The 12,884-nt window shown below is 36.7% G+C and overlaps 1 protein-coding gene across 2 annotated transcripts in view; it reads left to right on the top strand.

The window, feature by feature from the left end:
• Positions 1-12,682, top strand: part of LOC126822372 (protocadherin Fat 2) — a 58,868-nt gene extending 46,186 nt beyond the window's left edge. The window contains exons 16-23 of one of the 2 annotated variants that reach the window (XM_056101361.1): positions 403-552; positions 3,537-3,665; positions 4,422-4,616; positions 4,896-5,080; positions 5,578-6,202; positions 7,928-8,234; positions 9,265-9,275; positions 10,069-12,682. In XM_056101361.1, the coding sequence (XP_055957336.1) occupies positions 403-552; positions 3,537-3,665; positions 4,422-4,616; positions 4,896-5,080; positions 5,578-6,202; positions 7,928-8,234; positions 9,265-9,275; positions 10,069-10,118 (1,652 nt within the window). In that variant the 3' untranslated portion in view covers positions 10,119-12,682. The remainder of the gene's footprint in view (positions 1-402; positions 553-3,536; positions 3,666-4,421; positions 4,617-4,895; positions 5,081-5,577; positions 6,203-7,927; positions 8,235-9,264; positions 9,276-10,068) is intronic. The other variant, XM_050551255.2, reaches the window with a different exon arrangement.
• Positions 12,683-12,884: the final 202 nt, after the last annotated feature.

Below are 12,884 nucleotides of genomic sequence, written 5' to 3'. Positions count from 1 at the left end.
TTTGTCAGTGGTGCAGGACAACGAATAGTCGTTCAGATTGCACGAAAAAAACGGTCTCATGCACAGATTGGTGTGCACGTAAAAGTTCTCTTGGCAGTTGGAATTCGATATAAGAGTAGGTTTAGGCCATGAAGCCGCTGTCTGGGCAAAATTCCCCTCATGGCACAGTGCATGGCGTATGCCCGTCTACATGCCAAGTTGGGGCATAACAGCTGGACATTAAGCCCCATTTCATTTGTATATTTCTTTATAGTGGTCACAATAATACATTTGTTTGTTTTGTTTTGATAATTGCGAACCACTGTATGAGCAATTTAAGTTATTAGAATGTAAGACCATTTATCTGAAATCTACAATAATATATAATACTATGTATTTGAACTGATTTAATGTTTTTTCCAGCAACCGTATCAGCTGACGCTAGTGCACTAACAAGAGCTGGGGAAGTCATACATACAATAGTTGTTGAAGATGAAGATAAAACGACTGTTAAGTTCAATTTAGTGAGTAGGCCTCCAAATGGTGCCACTCCGGCTTTTCGAGTTGGTAGATGTAAGTATTGCTAAATAAAAGTGAAGATAAATAATTTGTTTAGCCATGTAAACTCATGGAATAAGAAAGAGTAAGAATTACTTGTCTCGTCCACGACACCTGTCAATTTATAGCTAATTAGAGACTTGGAAATGAAATCGATTTTAATATCTTTAATTTCATGCACCATCCGGACTAATGAAGACGGTCATACGCCATATCGCACTCATGGTGTGCCATCTCGATAAATTGTTTATCTTAGCAGTCAGTCACCAAGTAGACCGATGTTTTGAGAAAGGGGCTTTCCCGTTAGATCCTTACTTTCGTGCACTCCGGACCAAGGAGAATTACACTTAATGGTGTACAATTACACCATCCTCGGTATCCCCAGTGATCTCATTCCGCTCCAAATTATCTGCCCTTGATATTTTTATCAACCAATAATAGGATACGCTTGATAGCATAGCGACTTGGTCACTGTCTCATTTGGCAGACATAAAAACATCTTTCCCTTCAAAATATGCTTTATGACATCTTTTTGTGTGCATGGCACTTCTTTTATATTAAATTTCTTGCAAACTTTCTCATAATCAATTGAACAAGATGTGAACGAAAACAGTGAGGCTAAGACTAGTTTGTAAATTATTTTTGATTGGTTCGTAGAATCAGGCTACGATCAAGGGAAGATAATGATAATTTTGATACGCGAATACCCCACTGAAGACTGAAGAGTGGAGAATAATGGAATAAGATCACTGGGGATTCGGAGGATGCAATTACACTTGAAATATTGTTTAATAAATTTTATTAACCAGGTGTGAAGACTCAAAATAAACTTTGATAAGTTACTGGTCACTTCTCCAAAATAGCAGGTGCCCATCCGTCATATTTTGGGGTTTGAACGGGTAGCTTGAGCCGGACTGCGTTAAGCATCCCATCCTATACTCCTCGCATTGTTTCGTTTGATTAGAGTTAATCCCACTACTCACTGCTGTAAAGAAAGCAATTATGATTGGTCAATAGTCTGATTAACAACCAATAGCTAACTGCGTAACAATACCAAACAGAGCTCCAAATTGGACCAAATGTGTTTACATAACATAACGTCATGACTCACGATTTTATCATGTCCAATTAACCAGAATATTGCAGAAAAACTAATTGTGTGACAAACGAGGCTATCAACACGTATATAACGTAAACAATATTGTTTGGAGACGAACAACACTTTCACCGTTTTTAATACCTTAAACACTGTCCAAAGTTTTAGGAAACGACCCTGATTAAAAGAAGGGCTGTCATGTTGCTGTGTTTGGGGATAGATTTGATTAAACGGGAAGAATAGACACACTCCCTCAAAAGCGCAAGTATCAGAAGCTAATCCAGCAATGGCCAGAGAGGGATTTCTCGGGGCATTGCTTCAGGAATATGCCCCATCCAAGTGTAGCATAGCCGATCGAACATGGAAGCGCAACCACAATGCTTAACAAATTTGACATTTTATTTTACCCCATCCCTGCTACGCCTACTTTGCTTTGGCCAATGATCTTCTGGGTATTTCACAGCCCTCAAATCTTGGATTCGTGTTATTGATAGACTAAATATGAGACTTTGTTACAAACTCAGGAACAAAACCTTATGAACACAAGTTTATTCTTATGTACGTTTTTATATAAATCAGGATACACGGTTTACAAACATAAGTCTCCTTAAAAAATAAAATGTCTTTCAGTCTCTCACTCTTACCCAGCTTGCTCTTCTCCTTTGAATTGAAATGCGTACCTAAAGATATCTATACGCTCATCTCTTTTTAAAGGATAATACCCCCTCAACCGGATATATGTCACTAAATAGCCTAATAATTACTGTACTTGATTAATTAACTGTTCGAAATGTACATGCCTAAATTTAGATAATTAGCAATGGCATCATCTGGTAAATTTACGCTTTATTTAATTAAAATGCAATTGCGATATCAGTTTGAAAATACTGAGAGGAAATGGTGTGTTTTTGATAAACCAAAAGGTAAATGACCAGTCGCTGTATTTTGTTAACCTATGGATATATGTTGATATATAAATCAAAATATCATCTCTTTCCCTAGTATTAATTGGGTTTTATAGTATGTCCTACCAATACCATCGATACCAGTTCACGTGGATGTAGCAATATGCGTTGCTGGTTAGATGTGGAATTTACAGTTTACTATCTCAGTAGTTAAGACGTTTGCCTACCAGAAACAAAAATGCAACAGTTCGTTTTAACATTTTATATCAAGCACTGGATACATAGGTTACAAGTATATATTACAATAAAGTCATTCTATACTCTCTCAACCCTACCATTTCACAGAACAGGTTTACTGGCTCTCCTGTGACTTAACGGGGTATTCTGAATCCAGGTGGTGTCTCTTCAACCTCAACGGTATCTCCTAACGAATCTACATATTATATGCCCTCTTAAGAGTCCAATGTGTATCTAAATCAGTCTTTTAACATTGACAGTTTCATTGAGACGGTTCTGTCAATTATTTAATTGGACAAATATTACGTAATTAAATTATGATGAATAGTTGCTAAACCTAATGACGTCGAGAACCAACCTTATATGGACAAGAGAAACTTTCCACCAGGAGTGACAGACGTGTTATTTTGTTATCAACCCAGAATTAAATGTTTATGAAATTATAACTCTTTTTTATATAAACCTATCATTCGTTCACTTTGAGTGCGTGATAAGACTTCTCTACAATTTGTCAACCAATAATTAGTTAAGACATAATGTGAGTAGCTACCAAACTGGTAACCATAGACTGGTGACCTTTGATTTCTAGTTACCTTCTACTTAGTGGATTTGGTTTCGGAAATCCAGTTCAGTCTATTACTCTATTTCGCTACAACACCTGATATTAATTCTTGTTTGAATATTTCCTATAGCTAACAAACTTTTACGAATTGGGGATGAGATTAATGCTTTCAATTAGCGAAAATTGCTTTACTTTTCAGTTGACGGCAAGATAACAACGACTATGAATTTGGGATTTGTTGATCGTGAACCCGCCAGAGAACTGCTTGTTCAAGTCACAGACAATCATCAAAATTCAGTCACTTGTACTATAGTGGTTAATATAGAGAGTAAGTTTATAGCTTACGTGTTGTTAAATCAAATTACACACATTACTATCTAATTATGTTTAATACAAATCACAAACACAAGTAAGTTTATGGTCTGGTTGTGTGTTGTTAAATCAAAGCACACATATTACTATCATATTATGTTTAATTGAAATCACAAACTTATATACCGGTATAGAGTAAGTTATAAACTGTTTACTTGTTGTTAATTAAGGTTTAACAGAGAAAATTGGCGTAAATAATACCATATCACCACGCCTACTATTTGTGAATATTCACTAATATCACTATTAATTTGTTCGGAAGAGCCCAAAATAAAGTATATCTATATATTTCATGCTCCAAAGGTCTCAATACAATAATACAAAATGAAATGACATGGTATTTTATGGCACGCCTTCTCTAACTGAGCTATACTGCACATTGGTAACGTCTATACAATAAGACAAATGGAATATTGTGTAGATGTCATATTAAAGGGATACTAGAGATTTGATTAATGATTTGACGATGACACATTCATTTGCGTGCATGTCGCTTCGGATATGTTGAAGCAGATCATTTCGAAAACCTGGCTTATCTTGAGATAATGATTTCTTCCCGATAAGTGTAGATCACCCCGTGTATATTGTTGTCTTCCCCGCCTTCCACTTTTTAAAACCATTGCATTACTTGCTTTTAATACTCTACAAGTATTTGTCGTCATTTTTCAAGCATAGATTAGATTATAACATATTAGTGTTTTGTTCTCCACAGATATGAATGAACCACCAAAGTTCGATAATTTACCAACTACTGAAGACGTTGAAGAGACCGCAAAAATTGATGACAAAATCTTGAAGGTGACACTCACGGATGACGAATGTGGCGATGTTCTTGACCTCACGTGGACCGTACAGCCTTCTGGAAACCGAGATTTCTTTACTGTAGAAATTTCTGATACTGGAAAAGGTATGTGGATGACTTTATCACGGACAATAATCCGACTTACGTTGCACTTAAACCCTTGGCATGGCTTGTGCAGTTTATGAGTGAATACTTTCATGTGTGCTATAAACAGCCAATGAAATCTCGGCGTTTCCAATAATGCCGCCGTCCAGAAATATATTTATAAACTCACAGAAGTCAGGTGCATAACACAACGAAATGAAATTGAAATGTAATATTAATTAGATTAGGCACTTTTTCTCATTACTAATTTGGTTGTACAGAAAATGTTTCTGTTTACAGAAGCTACTGTGAAAGTGGGTAAAGAATTGGATCACGAAACAGAACCAACGCAATATCGGATTACATTCAGAGCTACAGATGGCTGTTTAGCTGAAAATTCTCAAGTTTTAACTGTGAATGTAAAGGATGTCAATGAACCACCCACATTTAGTAAAGGAGATAAATATTTTGCTAATATTTCAGAGGTAGGCTAACTATAATGACAATTAGATCATAGTAATTCCGGTTATCAACATGTTTGTCGGTATTCTCTTGTTTTCAAGCTCAAGAATACGAAACATCATGCTGTATAACCACTAACTGTTTTCCATTTAAATTGTAATCGCTAAATGTCACTCAAGAATTATATATTTATAAAGCTTAGAAATTATATATTTATACAGCTAAAAAGGCCAGTAACACGGGGTAAAATAGAAGTAACATTATATTAATCAAAATGTGAAACGACCGTTATATATGTAACCCAAGACAAGAATAGATCGATATCATCCTTTAAGACTTTGTCAGCCCTGTTTAATTAGGCATTTAAATGGTAGTCGAAATCAATCCTAATTTGGTGCGTGGTTTTAAAACAATAAGTGCAAAATCAAGCGAATCAGGCCGACGAATTGAACCATAATTATGGCCTAAGCTAAGACGTATATATAGAAAAAGTATTAAAATGAAATATTTGTGATTACAGAAAGACACAGGAATAATAGATCTGGATTGCCGAGGTATTGATCCGGATCAGGGCGATGAACTTACTCTAGAGATAAAAGGACCACAGGCTAAATATTTCAAAGTTATTGATGCGGCCAAGTGCCAGATACAGTTAGTCGGCGATTATCCATTAGATAAGCCCGACAACGTCGACGGAAAGAATATTGAACTGGAGATGACCCTGAAAGATAAGGCTGGATCAGGTACGCCTCCAGATGATCCTACGTCAACCGCAACCGCAACCGCTACCATAAATATTTGGGATTACAACGACAATACTCCTCTCTTTGATCAGGCTGCTTACAAGGGTACTGATATCGTATCAGGCGATCCCGTCGGAAAGTTTCTTGGAAAGGTGGCTGCTACAGATAAAGATTTTGAGGAAAAGACCAATGGGAGAATTGAATATTATTTAGAAGGCTGCTCAAATGGTGGCGATCCTTATATAGGAGTGCTGGGGGATGGAACCATAAGATTAAAACAAGATTTGGCAACGAGCGGGATCCCTTACGGCACTATCTTCAGCTGCAGTATAAAAGCTATAGACAAGGGAATTTATCCTGGGACTTTATATTCAACAACTCTTTTTGATGTTGTTTATCAAGGTATGTTTCACTCTAAATGCATGGAACCATGCGATAATACCCTGTGGTCATTCATAGACAATTATTCTTGTTCATCCCAAAACCAGTGGTTGCCAGGCAAGATACGCCCACATTTTGCATGAGATGGATAGAGAACAAGCTAACAACAAAAGCGATTTTTCGTACAATCAGGGGCTATAATCCAGAAAGTGATGGTCTGAAATGCGCAAATATCGAAAGGGACTGAGATCTTTGGGATATAAAGAAATGTTTTAAGTTTCATCAAAATCGGATAAGAGCGGCCATTTTGGTGGAATAGTGATATATTTAAACGGTTTTTAAGATCGGATAAAAAAATTGTGTCCTGTAGAGAATCCACAAACTAAAAAGCACGATTTTTCGTACAATCAGAGGCTGCAATCCAGGAAGTTACGGACTGATATACGCAAATAGCGACAGGAACCAAGATCTTTGGGCCATAAACATATATTTTAAGTTTCATCAAAATCGGATACAAATTGTGACTGACTTCTAGAGCGTCCACATTCTTGGTATGACATACCTTTACACTATCTGCGTACAAGGAGTCGCCATTTTGTCAGGCAGTTTTGACCCGATTTTCACGAAATTGGAATTCAACCGTCTTTAGGATGTAACGGTGATAAATTTAAACGTTTTTTAACATTGGATATGAATTGTGACCTCTAGAGGGCTCACAAGCTAAAAACGTAATTTTTCGTACAATCAGGGGCCATAATCCAAGAAGTTACAGTCCGATATGCGTAAATATTAAAAGGAAACACGACCTTTGGATTATAAATATACATGTCAAGCTTCATTAAAATCGAATAAAATTGTGACTTCTAGAGTGTCCACAACCTTGGTATTACATACTTTTACACTATTTGCGTTAAAGGAGCGGCCATTTTGTCCAGCAGTTTCGGTCAGACTTTTACAAAATGCAACCTTCATTGGTGTGTAACGGTGATATTTTTAAACGGTTTTTAAAATTGAATACAAATTGTGACATCTAGCTGGTTCACAAGCTAAAAATGCGATTTTTCGAACAATCAGGGGACATAATCCAGGAAGTTACTTTGGAATATACGCGATTATCGAAAGGAACCAAGATCGTTGTGAATATTAACATAAATTTAAAGTTTCATCAAAATCGGATAAAAATTGTGGATGGACACACAGACGGGCGAATGGACAGGGGCGACGACAATAAAACGATACGTCCACATAACAATGTGGGCGTATAAAAATTGTGACTTCCAGAGGGTCCACAACCTTGCTATTACATACTTTTACGCTATTTGCGTGCAAAGGGCGGCCATTTTGTCCGGCAGTTCGGGTTAGATTTTTACCAAATTTGAACTCAACTTTCATTGATATGTGACGGTGATATATTGAAACGTTTTTTAAAATTGAATACAAATTGTGACTTTTAGCGGGTCCAGAAGCTAAAAATGCGCATTTTCGAACAATAAAGGTAATGAAGTTAAGTTCGGATATGCGCGATCATCAAAAGGAATCAATGTCTTAGTGATATAAACATAAATTAAAAGTTCATCAAAATCGAATCAAAATTGTGGCCTTTAGAGAGTCCACAACCTTGATATACCATACATGTATATTTACATTCTTACACGCTAATTCAAGGACTTGTCTAGCATCATTCTGTTTTTGCCAATTTTATGACGCCTGGGGCAGGTATTGTGATAATATTGTCTTTATTTTCAGAACCACCTGAAGTTGTGAACACTATTATAGTCCCCGTTACTCAAGATCCTGGAACAGGTACTGGAGCGGGCGCAGAAGCAGACGCCGGAGCAGGAGCAGACGCAAAGGCGAGTGTAGAAGCTTCATCGAGTTCAGAAGATTTCCTGAAGTCGCCAGCAGCTATAGCTATGCTAAGTTTACTTGGAGTAGCATTGTTGGCCCTTCTGTTGTTCCTGTGTTGTCGCTTCTGTTTAGGGAACTGTGGAGGCGGTGGATCGGGCATGTGCTGCAACAATGGAAGTGATATTGTCGGAGGCGATAACTACTCGTACGTATTGAATTAAAGTCATGTTCATGGTTTACTTATGAGGTATCATAGTTGTAACCCTGTGATTAATTCAACTCCAGTATTGTGTGGATATTCTTCTGTTACATCTAATGACTCCAGCTCTAGAAGTGAAAATAAATTAATAAAATAAAGATATGCGTCAAACCCCAATGGCCAATTTGTATTTCTCTCAAATCGATGCATAAAACCCGGGGAGAGAGAGAGAGAGAGAGAGAGAGAAATGGGGTTTAACGTCCACTCGACACAAACTAGGTCTTTCGGGACTAACATATGGTTCAATGTTATTTCAATAATTCGCTTGCGCTTAGGGGTCTTTAACAGTGGGAGGAAACCGAAGGACGCGAAGAAAACCCACGAGGTTGGACAGGCGATCCTACTCCTTGTCATTAATATCCCGGACATACTCGAAATGGCGTAAACTTGAAATGCTACTACCCCCACTCCACCCCCTTTACTCCGTGCTGCAACAATTAGGCGCCGCAAATTGATATGTCCCGCGTGGGGGGGGGGGGGGATCTGTATAAATTTTTTTGTAAATCAACACTTTTTATGAGAAAAGTTTCTCGGCCGTGTGCTTTATCCTTCATCGTCAGATGTGAGCAGGATGGGCACTCAAAGCACGAGATAATGATATAGACATTATGTGGTATCACAATTAAAGCTTTGCATCCATGAAATCGAATCACAATGTCATTGTATTAATTCATAATAAAAATTGACGTCAAACGAGGTATTGAGTTTCTCTGTTTAAAAAGCTCAATGTGTATGTATATACGCCAAAATGACGACAAAGACCATGCGGGAGGAGGGGGGGGGGGATACATTGTCTCAGGAACCTGGCAAACCCCTCCTGCAATAATTCCTGCATCCGCCCCTGAATGTCACATGTTAGTCCCAGAATATCCTCGGTGTGTTGACTCGACATTAAACTCTAATCCTTCCCATTTCACACCGGGATTCCTCATTAGATTTAGAACTAATGCATTGAATTATATTTTGTATTTTTCAGATCACGACCAGGTACTACCGTATCGACAAGTCATATTAAAGTAGCTAAGTCCGTAACTCAACATCATCCAAAATCTTCGACATTAAAAACACTAATCCTTTTGCAATTTAAATCAGCATTGGTGTTGTGATCTTATCTGGAAAAGATGGGCTTCTGATATCCAATATTTAAGACAAAATAAACATTTTACCATTGGTACACGAATCGTGTACCATAATGCGTTTCAGTGCCATTTGCAACAAGATGTTGAAAGAATGAGGCTAGACGTATTCTACAAGTCATGTCAAACGGTGATATCATGTTCTTATTTGAAGAGCATGCGCAATAAATAATATCGGTGTTGACTGGAATAACCAGACGCTAGAAACTGACTTGCGGTTGTGACTTCTGGCGTATTTCGCCGAACATAACTGATGACAATTCATAGTAAAACGGACACGATTGAATGTAAAACAGTTTATATAAATTCATATTACATTATTATATGTGTTGCGACCCATTTGTGCCAATTTCTAGGTCCAAAATATTAGCGATTTAGCTCCTTTAAAGTTAACGAGGGTATGTTATGTCATGTAGTTAGTGTGTAAAGGTGGGAGTGTGTAAGGGTGGGAGGTGTACTCACTGAATTCAAACTTGTTACTTCTTAATAGAAATTTAAATTTTACGATCAAACCCTTCTAGCAAAGCGGGAGGGGAGAACGGTGGTGTGTCTGGGGGGAGGTGTTCCAACAATATAGACCTATGTATATTCTGATGATAATAATATTCATAATAATACAAAAATACTTTTATTCTATTTTTCAGGTAGTGGAGGTCACAACAGTGTTCGACCCTCACCGGTCATGCATCCTTAAAACCAATTATAATACAATAGTGTGTATTCAGAGACTAGCTGATTACCATAATATATACCATGGCGATTCTACGTTAAAGATATTACTTTCTACACAATTACAATATAGATGAACGCCGTGTTGTACAAATAAGTTGTGATTAATAAGGTTACGACAAAATCGGCGCAAAAAAAACCAACAGAACAGAACAAAATTCGCAAACCCGGTGTTGTAGTTTGACTCAGTTCTCTGTTTGTTTCGGCACTTTACATTTTCTTCTTTTTTTTACAAATATTGAACTTAACCTAAACATTTTTGGCTACAAATATTGACCATAACTTTGATTATAAAAGGTTATAAAACAAAGAGTATATCTGGGTTGTTGAAAAGCACTGAATTGCACAGGAACAATAGAAAATAACTGGACGAATCAATTGTAGTCTGTATAAAAATAGGAACCATAGTGTTATGATAAAGAAAACTTAACAGATGTATATCTGCCAAACTGGAGACCCTTGCAATGAGTCGACTCTTAGAGATACAGAGTCAACTCAGGCTACCGGTTGAAACCAGATGGAGCCATTTTCTGGTTAATGTGAATACTCCCTGCAGGGGCGGATCCAGGCCCCCCCCCCCCGCTCAGCTACATAATTTTTTTTGTAAATCAAAACTTTTTATGAGAAATGTTTCTCGGCCGTGTGCTTTATCCTTTATCGTCAGATATGGGACAGGCAGGATGGGCACTCAAAGCACGAGATAATGATATAGACATTATGTGATATCACAATTAATGCTTTGCATCCATGAAATTGAATCACAATGTCATTGTATTAATTCATAATAAAAATTGACGTCAAACGAGGTTTTGAATTTCTCTGTTAAAAAGCTCAATGTGTATGTATATACGCCAAAATGACGATAGAGACCATGCGGGAGGGGGGGGGGGGTACATTGTCTCAGGAACCTGGCAAACCCCCACCTGCAAAAATTCCTGGATCCGCCCCTGCCCTGGATATATTATTTCATGTAAAAATAGCTGTTACAGTTTCAATCGCCATTTTAAACAGTATTATTTATTCAAAAGGAGGTGATAATATTTTCTAATAGGTATTTTGTTTCTCACTAGATTAAATATTTAGAATTAAAAATGGATTAATTATTTGCTTTTTTAGTTGATTAAATTTGCTTTTTTTAATACGAGACGTCGATTGTGTGATACCAAAAAGAAACAAATTCTATCAAAATCTGTTAATATTAAATATTATTTAATTATTTTTATATTAATCTGATTGTGCAATTATTATTTTTCTTAATTGATATATAAATTCTTCATTATTTTTCTGTGATCGATATTCCACGAATGCCAAATTTGTACAAAAATTATAACTATTACTATTCTGTACATCTCAGAGATTAATTTTTCATTATTAATGTATGTGATGAGCTGTTCCATGATTGCCAAATTTGTTCAGAATTTTCGTATTCCTCTTTTAGTAACTTATTTAGAAATAAAATTTGATTACACTGATGCAAAAGGTGAACACATCGAATTAAAAGATTTTTGGGTATTATTTCAAATTAAACCTACATTATGGAAGCGCTAAATCTGTCTATTGCAGGTCTTTCTTTAGGCCTGAAATGTTATCTAAATTATTAATTAGACATTAATTACCTTATTCAGACCATAATCAACTCTAGATGGCATTGCTAGCCTGCGATCTTTAGTGGATTGTGAGCCGATTTACTGCCTAACTTTCCTTCACGATTTAAGGAGTTAGTTTCTCCAGATTCTGTGGTATAAAATTTATAATACAGTATGTCTATTTTGGTACTCCACGCTTTTAACTGTCACATAAGATTATATCATTTGGATTTATATGAGAAACTTATCCTTACGGTGAAAACACCGATTGTCTTTTCGTGTGGTGTCTAAGGTTCGAGAATTCATCTGTACTTACACTCAATGATGAACTATTACTTAGTATTGAAAATTTAACAAATAGATGGAAGTACGAATTATACTGAATGAAATGGGGGTTTAACATACTACTTTTCTGCACCCAATCTGTTTCACAGAGAATTACGAGTCTAGTAATATCTCTGTCAAAGATGACTACCTTAACACGTGCCGCCACAGCACGCGGCGTCAATCATTGGCTGAATGGCGCGTGCATTGTTTACATAAGACATTACTGCTTCGGGCAGAATGCTGCCTTTTAGTCATTTTAATACCCATTTACACTAAATAGGAAATAATCTTTACCTACAAATACTTCAAACGGCTTTATTTTTCCAATACATAAAAAAAATGTTTTAGAATTTAATTTGTCGCAGGAAAAAAGTTAATATTTCTGGCTCATTAAGTCGCATTGATGTCATCCTTATCAGTGATTGTAGAGGCCTAGCGAAAATTCACTGCTGATCAGTGTGTTCTGCACCAAGCTGGCTAAAGGCCAGGGGCATTTGCACCATGCTATGAGGGACGTTTAGTCCGAACAGCAGCCTACTCTTATTTCTAATTTCAATTGTCACAGGTTCTTTCATCCCTTTCTTATTTTGAGCCTAATTAAATAAATGTGTTTTAAGTTGTTTTTTAAAATAATATAGAGATGTACAACATCGTAAACTAAATGGTAGATTATTCCATAAAACAGGTGCTTGAAAACTAAAATAGCGCTGACCAAATGAGACCAGTTGAACAGTTTTGGGTTAAACTAGCTCAAAAATCCCAATGAACTTTCTTGGCCAACACAAATCGCACAAGGGACTTCTCTGCCAACACCAGTT

Source organism: Patella vulgata, chromosome 1 (genome assembly GCF_932274485.2).
Source record: "Patella vulgata chromosome 1, xgPatVulg1.2, whole genome shotgun sequence".
NCBI lineage: Eukaryota > Metazoa > Mollusca > Gastropoda > Patellidae > Patella > Patella vulgata.
The sequence above is the reverse complement of the archived record's forward strand: the minus strand, read 5'-3'. Positions and strand labels throughout refer to the sequence as shown.